Source organism: Phascolarctos cinereus, unplaced genomic scaffold, assembly GCF_003287225.1.
Source record: "Phascolarctos cinereus isolate Bilbo 61053 unplaced genomic scaffold, phaCin_HiC Scaffold_5;HRSCAF=322, whole genome shotgun sequence".
Taxonomy (NCBI): Eukaryota; Metazoa; Chordata; class Mammalia; order Diprotodontia; family Phascolarctidae; genus Phascolarctos; species Phascolarctos cinereus.
This window is the reverse complement of record NW_027555958.1, coordinates 343839531-343855680: the sequence shown is the minus strand read 5'-3', so window position 1 is coordinate 343855680 and position 16150 is coordinate 343839531. Positions and strand designations below refer to the sequence as shown.

At 34.3% G+C, this 16150-nt stretch overlaps 1 protein-coding gene across 1 annotated transcript in view; it reads right to left on the bottom strand.

Annotated features, from left to right (window-relative positions):
• Positions 1-16150, bottom strand: part of FMN2 (formin 2) — a 464655-nt gene that overhangs the window by 155408 nt on the left and 293097 nt on the right. The window contains 5 exon segments of the mRNA XM_020982044.2: positions 10769-10889; positions 11044-11103; positions 14270-14416; positions 15651-15780; positions 15948-16039. Coding sequence (XP_020837703.1) covers positions 10769-10889; positions 11044-11103; positions 14270-14416; positions 15651-15780; positions 15948-16039 — 550 coding nt within the window.

The window sequence follows — 16150 nt, the reverse complement described above, 5'->3', positions numbered from 1 at the left end:
AAAATGACTCAACAACAACTTATAAGGAGGGAGGAGAGAGAAGGGAAGGAAAAAAGAAGTGAATAACTATAACTCTGTGTGTGTGTGTGACACACTATGTGCCTACTATGTGCCAGGCACTGTGCTGAGTGCTTTTTTTAAAAAAAACAAATATTAATTCATTTGATCCTTATAAGAATAATGCAAGTAACTGCTGTTATTATCCCCATTTTACATTTGAGGAAACTGAGGCAAACATGTTAAGTGACTTTCCCAGGGTCACATAGCTAGCAAGTGTTTGAGGCTGATTTTGTACTCAGATCTTCTTAACTCCAGGTCTGATACTCTTTCCACTGTGCCAAGTAGGTGTCTCAATGAGCTGTTAGATTTATCATCTTTAGCGAACTAAGTGTGACAGTGGGAGGTAAAATATTTTACCAAAGGTCATATAGCCAGTGTATGTCAGAAGCAAGATGTGTCAGAGGTGAAGTGAGAACCTAGGTCATAATGCTTCTAAAGCTAGTTTTATATTTATTAATAACATGTTGCTTCTCAAAATAAAAATACTGAATGAATAAAAGAATATTTTATTAATTGAATTGTTTGACCACAAGGGAGAAGAGGAGGAAGAGGATGAGGAAGATGAAGAGGACTGGTAGTACTAGTAGTAATAGCCAGCCTTTTAAGGTTTACAAAGAACTCTACAAAGTTACATAATTTTATTCTCATATAATTCTCATTTTATAGATGTGAAAACTAAGGAAGTCAGAGGTAAGTGACTTACCTAGGTTCACACAGCTATTAAGTACTTGAGGTTGGATTTGAACTCAGGTCTTCCTGACTCTACAACATTCTATCCACTGGCCCACTCATATACTCTTTGTGGATGTCCTTGAGATTATGGAATGTCTCCAGTAGAATGTAAGATCCTTGAGAGCAGGAACGTCTTTCTCTTTTGTCTTTGTATTCCTCCCCACGTAGCACAGTGCCTGTCACATAGTAGGTGTTTTTTAATCAGCTTGCTATTAATAACTAACACTTATACAGTAATTGAAGGCTTGCAACACACTTTATGTACAATGAACTCATTTGATATTCATGATAGTTCTGTGAGGTAGATGGTACGATTATTCCATTTTTCAGTTGTGGAAACTGAGATTGAAAGAGGTCGGATGACTTGCCCAAAGTCACACAGTAAGTTTCTGAGGCACAATTTGAACTCAGCTCTTCCTTACTTTAAGTTTCAGTTTGTTTATGTTGCATCATCTAGCTGCCTCAATAAATGTTTGTTAAGTTGAAATGAATTATATCTTCCTTAAAAGATTTTTCTAGAGATGAGAAAGTAGGCAAATGAATAATTGATGCTGTCTTGATCACCTTTTTGTCAGTGGTAAAACTGTCTGATTGTTTACCCATTGATTAACATCTTCCTCTCTTTCACCTATCATGCGGATCACTCCATTGATGCCCTCAGACTTGTGTCACCCCCAGCATGTGCCTTGTCTGTACATACTCAGTCTGCTCCAGCTGCTCTTCCAGGCTTTCTGCTCTCTCTTTTCACTTCCACTTCCACATGCAGCACATTGAGGACAGAGGTGTCAGAGTCCAAATGTGGTGGCTCCACTGTCATTGAAGAAAATAGAAATGTTGACAGATTGTTTCCATTTTTTCATCTGTTTGCTGTCGTCATTCAAATGCCATCTTTCAATGCTCTTGGGATGATCTGGTTTAACTGATGCCAAGCTTTCTTGTAGATCCATATTCTCATTGTTTCATGAAGTAACTGCTCATAATCTTCCCCTTCCTTCCACATTATATTTTGCAAATGAGTTTCTTTAAATCAGAATTGCAATGTAATGCAGTCCAACTGGAATTACATTTTCAAAGATTAAGAACTGTTTAACAGACTTATCCCTTATGGAAAACTCAAATCATATGTAGACAAGTTTAGATATAAATATAGAATGGGGTGTTCATGTAGAAATGGGATTTATAAATAAAAAAAGTTGAGATTAATATCACCAAAAGTGATCTTGTTCATTATTATTATTATTACTATTTCAGGACTAATTAACACAATGTGACAAAGCACTTTTTTGGTTTGTTTGTTTGAAACATTATGGTTCATGAATCCTTCCATGATTGAAAAATAATCTCTAAACCCAGAAAGATTTAAATAGTATCATTTACACAATAAAAGTGATAAAGTTCTTAAGAGGTAAAAAATGTGAAACAATATGAAAAGTAATTTGTGGAACCCTCCCCTTGGCTTCAATTTTAGTGGATATGGTGTTGAGTCACTAAACTACATGGTACAACAGAAAAAGCCCTGGACACCTGAGGTCTAGTTATGATTGTTCCAATAACGAACACTGAACAGGACATTGAGCTGGTCTTTTCTATCTCTTGGTCCTGGTTATCTCATCTGTAAAATACGGGAATTGGACTAGATGTCAAATAGATAGTACTTATATTTTAACATCAAATGACTGAATTTTAGTCACTTTATGATAATGTTTTGTTTTCCTCTTCCAAAATGGTTTGGAGTTCAGCAAAATATTTTAGTTATCAATAAATATTTAATTGAAACCTCTCAAAACATAGTCTTTTATTAGGTACTTTATAGAAGCAGATATTTCTTTAATCTAAAATGATACAACTAATGGAACCAAAATATACATATAAGTTCACAAGAACTTCCATACCTAGTTCCAGTAACGTAATTACTTGATTCTCTGTACATGTTGAATTGATTTAAGTCATGTGGCAAATACTATAATTTCTACCCTAGAATGATACTGGTACAGAAGTCATCACTTGACAGGCCTGCATCACAAAGGGCTGCTGACAGTGAGGAGAGATCAAAAGCAGATTGGATTTCTTAACCAACTATATGTCACTGAATTCATAAAGACAAGGCTGAGAGCCCCAGAGAGTTATGAAATCTGGAGGCAATTGTAGGAGCCAAACACAGTGGGTGCATTAATAAAATTTTAAACTGGGCTTCAGCCTTCTCTGTATTAAAATGGCTGGCACATAACACATTAATCCTTGGCTTTCCACCTTCAGATAAAACAATCTAAGCGTCTATGCAGAAAACTGAAAAGTGATCACCTTGAGATAATGTGATTCAAAACCATGTAGTGCGTCCTTACAATCTACATATATCTTTCACTATAATTTCTATTTCGTTATTTAAAAATACAAGTTATTTTTCAAAAATATGATATAGACATACAACTTAGTTAAATTTCCATAGATAAAATTACTAAATTTATTCCACAGAAAGAATTTATATAGATTTTAAGACATGAAAAAAATAATTCATAAGTAGCAATTAATGGAAAATTATTTTAAGCACATGCCATTCAAAATTCCAGAAAACTATAAAAGGAGGTTTTTAAAGTATTTTTTTCCTTGAGAAAAGAGAAATTAGTGAAAGGATAAGACTATGCCTTGTGGTGGGATGAGATGATGATAATGGAAGAAAAAGAGAAGGTAGAACTGCTCAATCTAATTTTTTACTTCTGTTTTCTCTACCAAAGGGAATAATCTTTGCATTAAAAAAAAACTAGAACAAAAATGGCTAATTGGGAATGGAAAACCAGGCTAAGTAGGATGATAGTAAGAACATTTAGCTGCTTTTGATAAGTTCAATTTCCCAGACACATAAGAAGTACATTTTGTCAGATCTGATTCCTGTGCCACTGTCAACCATTTTTGAATGATTACAGAAAATGGAAAACAAGTATTACTAAAACTGGATAAGTCAAATGTTGTCCCAGTGTTTTTTTCTTTCTTAATGGGAAGAGGAAGAGAATAGAGTCTGTAAACTATAGATCAGTGAGCTTATTCTGGGGGGGGAGATTCTAGAATTTATTATTAAAGAAATGACTAGTAAATATCTAGAAAATAGAGTGCTTATAGCAAGAAGCTAATGAGCATAGCTTCATTAAGAACAAATCATTTTAGACTAATGCCTTTCTTTTATGACAGAGTGATTAGATAAGTATATCAGGGTTATTTACATACAGTTTATCTTGATTTTAACAAGATTTTTGACAGTCTCTCATGGTATTATGGAAAAGATGGAGAAACACGGCTAGGGAATAATACAGATATGTTTACTTAGAACCGGTTCAATAGGTAGACCTAAAGAGCAATTGTTAATAGTTTAAGTCTACTTAGAAGATTACTGGTAGTGTAGTTCCCTAGCGATCTGCCCTTGGTCTTGTGCAATTTAATCTTTTTATTACCTATGCAACTGAAGGCATAGATGGCAGGCTTATTGAATTTTCTAATGACAAAATTTGAGAGGTATAACTTAACAGATCAGATGACAGAGTCAAGCTTCAATCAATCCCAATCATCAATTAATATTTATCAAGCAGCTACTAAGTAGCAGGCACTGGATTAAAATAGAAACGTTTTAGAGCCTAGAATGTTGGGAAAAATAGTTTTCCATCTGATTTCAAGCTATAAATTAAACAAGAAAAAAAGTGCAGGAGATAAGATGAGGTGGCAGTTCTTGCACAGAAAAAAAGATTTGGGCTTCTTAATGCCCTAGAAACTCAGTCTAGGCCAACTCTATGTGCTATGGCAGTCAGGAAAGCTGATGCATCTTGTTTTATATTAAAACTCAAACAGTATCCCTACAATGTATCATTTAATTGTTTTATAATTCTGTCAAGTGTCAGCTCAATTAAAAACAATCAGCCAACATTTATTATACATGGCATTCTCTCTGCTGAGAATACAGAAATTAAAAATGAAATAATCTGGTCTTTTCTGTCCATTATTTAAAAATCAATTTGGGGATATGTGATATATCTACCAAATAGCATAAAATAAGGTAGAGACACTAAAGTATTCTAATAATACTTAGGAAGGGCTAGTTCACTGGAAGCTTGGGAAGGAGAGGGAAGATTCTGGAAGACTTCATGGAGGAAGTCACAATTAATTTGGACTTTGAGAGAATAGGTAGAAAAGAGGTAGAGAAATGTTACAGTTATTGACATGGTAGTCTATTCAAATAGGATGAAATTAAAACATAGCAAATAGTCCAATTTTTCTATAATTCTGCCAAAAAAGTAATTCTGAATAAGGCCACATAAACAGATTGAAGCCATACTATCTCGAGCAACCATCCAGTATAGCAAAGTGTCTGGCAAAGAGGAATCTCTTAATAAATGCTTGTAGAGTGAAATGTTTCTGTTGGATCTTCAAGCTTACCTTCACATTTCTGTGAGATCTTCCTGCGACATTTTAATCTAATGTCCTGTGACCTCTTTCTTACCTTCATGGCACACAAAAAGCATTTAGAGACAGAGTAGAGGTAATGGATGGAGGACTAGTAGGCCTTGAGTCAGGAAAGCCTGAATTAAAATCTGGCCTCAGGCACTCACTAACTATGTGACTCTGGGCAAGTCACTTGACCTCTATCTGCCTTAATTTGCTCAACTGTAAAATGGACCAATAACAGCTCCTGTTTTGCAGGGTTGTTGTGAGGTTAGGTGAGATGATGTTTGTAAAGCACTTAACACAGTGCCTGGCACATAGTAGGTATGTAATAAATGCTTGTGGTTTTGCACACACACACACACACATGTGGTTTCTCTACCAAAGTCTAACTTTAGCGTCTCATTTTGTCTTGAGGATGACTGATGATTCTATGAATGGTTCATAACTCTGGCAGATGCTACTAAACTAGAAGAATTTCAAGTATAGGTCTAGAAATGGATTGGTTTTTTTCTTTTTTAAGTAGTAGTTTAAGTTTAAGAGAATCAGCCTAATGCTGATTTTTCCCCCCCTGCTTCAGTAACTTATGCCTCTTCTGATCTATAAAATTGTTGTCTGGGACACTTCATATTCCCCCAAATCACAATTCCATTTGTCATTTTTCTGCCTTTCCACAGGCTCACCCTCATGCCTGGATGTTCTCCTTCAGTTCTACTTCTAAGAATTCTTGGCTTGATTTAAAGAGCAGTTCATGCACAAAGTCTTATGGGAAGCTTTTCCAGACCAATCCAAAAACATTTATTAAGTGTTTGTGATGTGCCTGACCCTGTGCTAAGAACTACTGATACAACAACAACAACAACAACAAAGGACAGTCACTACCTTCGAGCAGTACATGTTCTATTGGAGAAACCTAGGGACCATAGAATAGAAGTTCAGTCGGTTCAGAGTGGAAGTCAACTCCACAAGCATTTATTAAGGGCCTACCACGGGCCAAGCACTGTGCTAAGCTCTGGGGATACAAAGAATGGCAAAAGTAGTCACTGCTCTCAAGGAGCTCACAGTCTAAAGGGGGAGACTACATGTAAACAACTATGTAGAAACAAGATAGATGCAGAATAAATTAATCAACAGAAGGAAAGCACTAGCATTAAGGGGATCAGGAAAGGATTCTTCTAGATTTTTCCCTGAGAATTGACATAAGCCAGGGCATCCAAGAGGTGGAGATAAGGAACGAGAGAATTCCAGGCATGGGGGATAGACAACCAGGGCAAAGGCTCACAGAAGCAATGTTGTGTCTGAGGAACAAGTAAAGTAAATATCACTGAATTATAGAGTATGTGAAAGAAAGAGAAGTGTGAGGTGAAGAGAAAAGTTGGGAAGGAGCCAAGCAGTGAAAAGACTCAAGTACCAAAAAGTTTTTATTTTTTTAATTAACTAATTAATTAACTAATTAATTAATTAATTAATTAATTAATTCATTCATTCATTCTTAGTCCTGGAAACACGAGAGATCCACTACAGCTTACTGAATGTTAGAGTGACATGATCAGACTCACAATCTAGGAAAATCCCTAAGTCAAATGAAGGGAAACTAATGAAAAGCTTTTTTAATAGTCCAGGGGACAGAGAGGTAAAAAGGGCTTGTCCCAGAGTGGCAGCGGATCCCTCCAATTGTTAATGTATTCCCCTTCCTCAAATTATTGTGCATTGTTGTGTTTGTTTATAACCCCTTCATAGTTTGACACAGCTAGATGAAGCATTGTATAGAGAACTGTACCTGGAATGAGGACAGCCTGGGTTCAAATTCTGTCTTAAACACGTACTCACTGTGTGACCCTTGACAAGTCATTTAATCAGACCTGTCTCCATTTCCTCATCTATAAAAAGGAGCTAATAATATATAGCAACTACCTTCTAGAGTTGTTGGGAGGAACAAATGAGATATTTGTAAAGTGTTTTTCAAACTTTAAGGCACCATGTAAATGTTAACAATTATTCTTATGCTTATATTGAAATACTGACACATCTTTGGGAGCAGGGACTATGTTTTTGGTCTTTGTATATGCTGCATCTAGCAGAATGCCTAAAACACAGTGAGCACTTAATGTGTCTACTGAATCAAATCTGAATGCCTACACTAATACAATCATTTATTCTTGAAGTATTTCAGTTTATGAAAATTTAATGGGGGGGGAGGTGACATTCAGAGTATAGTAGTTTATATGTAACTGATTTAATAGGAAAAGAAAGAATGGGAACAATATCTACCCTGAAAACAGCAAATTAAATTATTTGTTATTGAAATAAACATACAGCTCGGCTAACAAATCATCTGTAACTGTAGCTTTGAAACCCTGCTCCTGATATTTGAATTGTGAATCCAGATCTGGCTCAGTATTGAAATCATGATGCTTCATTATAATTCCAGGAGCACTTCAGTAATGTCTACATAATTTCAAAGAACTAAAAGCACCGTAAAAGGAAATATGTTTTTCCCCTAGAATGTCCAGAAATATTATTTGAGTTGACTGCTTTATTTTGGTTTTTGAAGATTTCTTTAGGGAAAAAACAATGAGTGACTACTGTTTTCTCTAAGGAGAAAAATGTACTCAGTTTATACGATAGCTTTGCATTTTGGTTGCAGATTGTCAAGCAATAAAGACTAGTATGAGATGAGCAAGGCATGGTCTTAGGCACTGTCCATCTATAGGAGAATCTTAATCAAAATAAGTGATGATCATTATGCTTAATATTTAAATCCCTGATCTATGTATATCTCCCAGTTTTTTTTTAATGTAACAATTCTTTTAAAAAATTTTTCCGCTATCTTTTTTTCTTGTTGTCAGCTTAATATCTAGCTCCTCTACCTACACCTATTGAGATATGGCACTGCCAATAATAAGGGATCTGTTCCACCTGGATCTGTGCTTGATGCAGTTAGATCAAAGCTTAAGAAAGCAGAGATGTTCTCAGGAAATAAATAGGTTAAAGAGGGTTGCATCAGTTGATCAGAAACCAAAACTCTTGGCAAGAACCTCTGCTGGTAGTACTTGATTTTGTCTGAATGCTACTTTTAATAAAAAAACTTCTTTGGGAGAAATGTATACAACTTCCAACTCTTTCCTTTTAAAAATGACAGTAATAGCCTAGATGGCCAATAACCTGCTGGGTCTATGTGTAACAGTGCATCACTCATGTATGACTTTTTTTGATTGAATGCATAAAAGGTGAGAGTTTGATTGCATAAAAAGTGACATAATTCAGAAGCCACAAATGCTGGGAGTTAGGAGGGAAGATAATGTTAATAAGATTTATAAGAAGAAATAAACATAACGCAAAATCCCAAAGAGATGTGGCATACTGAAAACAAGACTACAAGAAATACTGAAGAAATGTAATCCCATCTATATATTCCATATTAGATTCAAGAAGTACTTTGCTGACTTTCCACACGAATAAAGTCAGATCTAAATAATTGGAAAAACATCAGTTGCTCATGGGTAGGCCGAGCTAATATAATAAAAATGACAATTCTACCAAAATTAATTTACTTATTCAGTGCCATGCCAATCAAATTACCAAAAATTATTTTACAGAGCTAGAAAAAATAATGATAAGATTTATTTAGAATAACAAAAGGTTCAGAAAATCAAGGGAACTAAAGAAAAGAAATGCAGGGGAAGGTGGCCTAGCTGTTCCAGATCTTAAATTGTATTATAAAGCAGCAATCATCAAAACTATGTTGTACTGACTAAGAAACAGAGTGGTAGATCAGTGGAACAGGTTAGGTATGCAAGACATAACAGTCAATGACTATACTTATCTACTATTTAATAAACCCAAAGACCCTAGCTTCTGGGATAAGAATATACTTATCTACTATTTAATAAACCCAAAGACCCTAGCTTCTGGGATAAGAACTCACTATTTGACAAAAACTGCTGGGAAAACTGGAAAAGAGTATGGCAGAAACTAGGCATAGACCAAAATCTTACACCAAAATAAAGTCAAAATGGGTTCATGATTTAGATATAAATGCTGATGATACCATAAGCAAATTGGGAGAGCAAGGAATAGTTTACCTGTCAGATTTATGGAGAACAGAAGAATTCATGACCAAACAGAAGATAGAGAACATTATGAAAAGCAAAATTGATAACTTTGATTACATTAAATTGAAAAGTTTTTGCACAAACAAGGCCAATGCAACTAAGATTAGAAGGAAGGTAGAAAACTGGGAAAGAATTTTTACAACCAGTGTCTCTGATAAGGGCCTCATTTTCTAAAATATATAGAGGATTAAGTCAAATTTATAAGAATACAAGTCATTCCCCAATTGATAAATGGTCAAAGGATATGAACAAGCAGTTGTCAGATGAAAAAATTAAAGCTATCTATAGTCATATAAAAAAATGCTCTAAATCATTATTGATTAGAGAAATGCAAATCAAAACAAGTCTGAGGTACCACATCACAGCTATCAGATTGGCCAACATGACAAAACAGGAAAATGATAAATGTTGGAGAATATGTGAGAAAATTGGAACACTAATGCATTGTTGGTAGAGTTGTGAAATGATCTAACCATTTTGGAGAGCAATTTGGAACCATGCCCAAAGGGCTATAAAAATGTACATAACCTTTGACCCAGCAATAGCACTTCTAGGGCTGTATCCCAAAGAGATCATACAAATGGGAAAAGGACCCACATATACAAAAATATTTATAGTAGCTCTTTTTTGTGGGGGCAAAGAATTAGAAATTGAGGGAATGCCTATCATTTGGGGAATGACTGAACAAGTTGTGGTATATGAATGTAATGGAATAGTGTTGTGCTATAAGAAATGATGAGCAAGCAGACTTCAGAAAAACCTGGAAAGACTTGTATGGACTGATGCTGAGTGAAGTGAGCAGACCAGGAGAACATTGTGCACAGTAACAGCCACAATGTGCTATGACTAAAGTTGACAGACTTGACCCTTCTCAACAATGCAAGGATCTAAAGGTCTCATGGTAGAAAATGCTATCCACATCCAAAGAAAGAACTATGGAGTTTGAGTGCAGATCGAAGCATATTATTTGCTATTCTTTTCTTCTGTTTTGCTTTGTTTCCTCTTTCTGATGGTTCTTCCTATTGGTTCTAATTCTTCCTTACAACATCACTAATGTGACAATGTGTTTAATAGGAATGTATATGTATAACCTATACCAGATTGCAAGTCATCTTGGGGAGGGAGTGGGGAGGGAAAGGGAGAAAAATTTAAAGCTCAAAAGCCTATGGAAGTGATTTTTGATAAATCAAAATAAATTAATTAAAAAAAGAAGTACTCTGCTGAATACCTAGATTTGTCTGGTTTGGTGTTAGACACAGCAAAGAGTAAGCATGATAGTTTTTTTTTTTGCTCACAGAAATGTTAGTTAAACTACCCAAAACAAAGGCTACCCAAAAATTAATATGTTCTCCACATCACATTAAAAAGGTACCCTTTGTCCATCACCATGGTGAAAATATATAGATGGATTATCATACTGCATTGTATCTTGTTACCTCGCAAATCTTTCTTCAGCTTTCGAAGGTCTTTCTGAAAGTCTTCAAACTTCATCTGGGAGGCCTGAAAGAGGTCCTGGGGTTCTGGCAGTGGAAAAACACATTGTTCTTTTCCAGCATCCTGACAAACAAGGTGGGGGGAGGAAATGGTTTTTTGAAAGAATGGCTATCCACAGGCATAGAAGAAACAAACAAACATATACATCATGAAATCACTCAATTCACATTGAGTCAGAGCAAATTTAGCTGCGTACATAGAAATTACAGTCACTCACCTGATCGAAATTTCGAAGATAATATGAAACTATATATGACAAAAGACTCCGGCTATTGTCCTAGGCAGAAAGATCAAAGTGAGTAAAGGTCATTTAAATTTCACTCACTACTAGAATTTTTAAAAAAATTCTGGACAATAACCTATATATGATGACATTTTAAATGAAAAGTGAAATTTTATAAGACAAACTGTCTTCCTGTACCTAAGAGATTTAACTGCTTCAGGAAAGATCATCTACTTAACATTATTCCTCCTTTAATCAGACCAGTATCAGAACTGGTTAAAAGTGGTCTTTCAACTATAAATATTCTTTTGTTTTTGTTTGCTTTATTTATTTCCTGAGTCATACACATAATTTAATATTTCTTAGAGGCAAGCTATTTTTAATGTTGAAATGTATGACTTCATTTTATTTGAAAAAATTTAGAATTGACAGGACCCTATGTCCAGTTATAGGAACTATATAATCACCTCTGGGCTTGTGACTCAGTTCACAGAAAAGAGAAATCATAAATGAACCCCCCCAACACAAAAAAGAATAAAATTATTTAAAAATCACTTGGGCTTCATAGCAATCATTTTAGATAATGAATTGTTACATAAACCATCCGGTCTGGCAGACTTTTAGGAATTTGTACATATAGCATAATGAATAATTTATTATGAGTTCTGCAGAAAATATGCAAAATCTCAGGCTTAAGAGGCTACTTTTTCACTTTTGTGTCATATTCATATAGGGACTGATCTGGCTCTAGAAATTGTATGCATTACTCATCATTGCTATCACATTTGAATCAAAACCATGCGACATAAATATTGTGAATGACATTTAGACTTTACCTACTTTAAACTAAATCTCCCAAGATAAGCTATACATGCTCCTGGATTTTAGGTTTGTTATTATTTTAGCCCATGGTTATAGGTTTATTTTTATTTTTGTTCTAAACATTACTCTTCCCTCTTCATACTCCTCCCCCACTACTTTAAATATGATTTCCTAATCTAGATTTCTCACCCTAAAATAGGATTTGCTTTTCAGTGATCTGAGTGGCTTTCACTTATCATTTTTGGTTTGTGGTTCTATTAACTCTATTAACATGAACCTGCTAATTAGGTTGAAATCAGTCAATGATATATTGACTAGAGGCTTGCTCACAGTAATCTGTATAATCCTGTGATAGTATTTTAGAATTAGGAAGGCTCAGATGCAAATGTTATCTCTGATATTTGCTAGCTTTGTGACCCTAGGAATGCCACTTCACCTTCTTGATCTTGGTACTCTTCATGAAATGGGGATAATAATATACCACATGGCATTGTTCTAAGGATTGTATGAGGCAAGGTGTCCCAATAATCTTAGTGCATTTTTAAGCTTTAACAACTTAAAACTTATTTTTAAGCATTAATTATATGAGATTACACAACATGTCCAATAGTCCTATTGCAGCTTTAACCTTTAATAACTTAAAACCACACTAAGACTTTTGGGAGACCTTGTGGTAATCTCGTATAATCCTCAGAACAATGCCATGTGGTCTATTATTATCCCCATTTCATGAAGAATCCCAGGATCAAGAAGGCTAAGTGGCATTCCTAGGGTCACACAACTAGGTATCTTTAATAGCTTTATAACTTAAAGTAGATTTGATAACTTAACACTGCACTGACTTTTGGGATACCCTATATAAGTAAAATACTTTGTAAACCTTGAAGTGCTGCATAAAAGTAATCTACAGATGGTAACAGTAAAAGTAATTATAGTACTCTAATTTTCTCTATGGAGATATAAAAAAAATCCAGGAATAAACACAATTATTTCTAATTTAGCAAGGATACTGAAATAGTTTTGTAACTTATGTTGGGCCATACAAAAAGGTAAATTACTTCTTATTTCATGACTGAATGTTGATTTCTCAATCTAGACCATATTTTGATTTGAATCAATGGGATTTGCCTTTGGGGAACTGACTAAAACATGATCCTTAAATAGAATGAAAACAGAAGATATTCTTTTATTATGTTCATAATCTGCTCAAGAATCTGCTTAAGGTTCCATATTAAAAATTAGCAGATGCCTAATCTGGTATTATTTATAGGTTCTAAATCATTTGGAAATGATATTTCTATTCAATTCAACAGGGATATAATAGACAGAAAAGTATGCTCCTTTTAAAAAATTTCCCTAATAATCTATGTGTTTAAAACTCTACCTCTATTGGGAAATAATAACAAATTATTTCTATACCAGAAATTACAATGAAAATGTACAGGCAACAAATGTAGTAGGTTTTACAGGTAGAACTCTATCAAAAATAAAAATCATATGAAGTTGATTATTCAGTAACTAACAGAAAAAAGTTTAGAAACTTGCAACTTTTAGCAAAAAGTCAACAACTTTTCAGTGGAAAATAATAGGAATAAATACTATTATATATAATCTTGATTCCAATTTTTTGACAGTTTTTCTAATGTTTCATAGTTTCCTCTCCATTAGCACCACTGCAAATACATACATGTAGGTAGATTCCTAAAATATTCAGTCCTCCTAAATGTTTGCTATTTAAAATTTTTAATCTCTTTTACCAATTTCTTTTCTTAGTAGTATCACACATGCAAGGACAGTGATTAGACTTATGGATTCATAAGATTTTGAACTCGAAACATTAGACAGATCATCTATTCTGAGGATTAGGAAGAGATAATTGTACTGTTGTGGCTAGCTCTATTTTCTACTTTAATTAAGTATTTCACCCCTTTTAGAATGAGTTGTGTTGGACTCTTTCTAATTTTTTAAGGACTTGAACCTATTGGTCTCCACTGGTTAGCATCTAAATAATTAATTTAAATGGAAAAAAATAGCTATATGCTATTTTATCCTAGGAAAAGTAAAAGTCTTTCAGATATATGATTTAGAAAAATTTGCCGTAGGGCAGATGGTCTTTGGCATATACAGAATTGGGCAAGAAATCAAGAAAGAAATATGTAGTTCTAGCTGAAGTCATAGTCATCAAGAAGGACATAGGATTAATGGTTACTTATTTAAGGAAACATTCTAATACTCAAAACACATACACACGAAAATGAACATTTCTTTTACTTAGATGTATTTTGGCATCAAGGTATAAAGAAACAATTATTACAAAGGACAAATAATGAAACTCCTTATTACTAACAAAATAATCTCATCTTCTAGTGATCCTACAGTCAGTCATAAAAATACTTACACTGCTTTTGACATCTTTCAGCTTTGGAAGAATGTCTAATCCAAAACCATCTGCCTGTCCCCGAGTCTTGTTCCCACCATTCATGTAATTACCAAAGGCAAGAACCAGACCTAGAACCTGCATAACCCCTGACCCATTTTTCAATGTCTGCAAAATAGGATAAAGAACAATTTTTCTTAATTAAAATTTTGTATAACATTTATCAATTTTACAAGAATTGTTATCACACAATATGCCAAGCTTCCAATACATTCACTAACATTTTAGGTCATATCCATTTGTCTTTATTCCTACTTACAAGTTGTACTTTATTAGAAAATATCTAAAATACATGTTAAGAAAATCACAAAAGACACAGAAGTAACATTTATATACACATATACATAAAGGAAAAAAAAAACCTTAAACCAACTACATCAGCACAGAAAGGAAAAAAAAAAACCCATAGCAACTATATTAACACATTCTAACATACATTTCACACATGAATCAAAGAGGGTGGTTGAGAGACAGTGAGCAAGTACCTTATGCCATGTCTCCTATTCTTTGCTAAACTAAAGAGGGCTAGAAAAAGGAGAATTGTGAAACAACAACTATTTCAATGAAAGAGAAATTCTTTATAACTATTCTAATTTTACATATCTTCTTAGCAACCCAAGTAATCTGGCATCAAAACTAACACTAAAAATGTTGATGTAAAGAAATGCATTTTATAATGAGATTAAATTTACCCCAAATATTTCACACTTGTTTCTTCCAAACTGCTGTGTTAGGCTTAACTTTGTATTACTTATACCCAGCTCATCAAGTTTTTTGAAAATGTTTTACTAATAGAAGAGAGAATGGTATTGCTGCCCTTAGACTAATGAACAGCATTTTAAAATTTTGATACTAACAATTTATGCAGAGTATTAATACTCCAACTTCAAGGAGGCATTTTAGCCTCAAAATTCAGCTATGTTGTTGTCTCCAAATCATTGGGATGGACTAATTATTAGCAATTTGTTGAGCAGTCCCTTCCAAAAATCAAAGAATGCAAACAGAATGCTCTCAAATGGCATTCATTTAGATGTCGGATGTATGAAAGCCTCTGCAAAGTGAAGATTTTGCTTTGGCAGCAGCAGAAGGCACAGTATTCTCTAGAGGCTGATGTGCATTGGCAGGAATCTTATGATGCTGTAGTGAAGCCCTGAAAGCCAATCTGAACATGTGCTTTGATCTGGAAGCACCATCATAAAATGTTCCATTCGGCAGGACTGCGATCCTTCATATTTAATGAGGACTTAGAGTAAATAAAAAGAAAACTTTTGAAATATGAACATGACTGAATGTGATTAAATATCAGAGATCTAGTCCCAGCTTTCTATGGACCAGAACCCACCTCACACAACTTCTGGAGTAGTTCAAGTTTGCGACGAATCGAGCAAATGCTTTCTGAAAATGTTGACTGGAACAGGATGCAAAAGACTCGCTCTGAAAAGTTGGGTATTAGTGATAGTTCATAAAGGAACCTGAAGCAAGAGAGTCAAATTAAGAGGGAAAATATAATTCACATAAACAGATGTTTAGCCTTATATCATTCCTAGCAATTATGTACTTAAGATACTGCACTTTCCTAATGGAAATAGCCCACACATCTCCTGGATGATTCCTCTTTGGCTATAAGAGGCATGCTTACTGTTCAGGTTTGTCCAAAGACTTGGCATTTTCTTTTTCTTTGCATGATCTGCCATGCTTTTCAATTTTTTCCAATTCGTCTGTCTGTGCTCTCTGGAAGAAAGAAGACATTTTTTCCCCTGAAAACCTGGCCAATTAAACTCTAAAGATAATAATTATCTTCCTACAAAATCACTCTATATTTTCATATTCCTTAGCATCTGT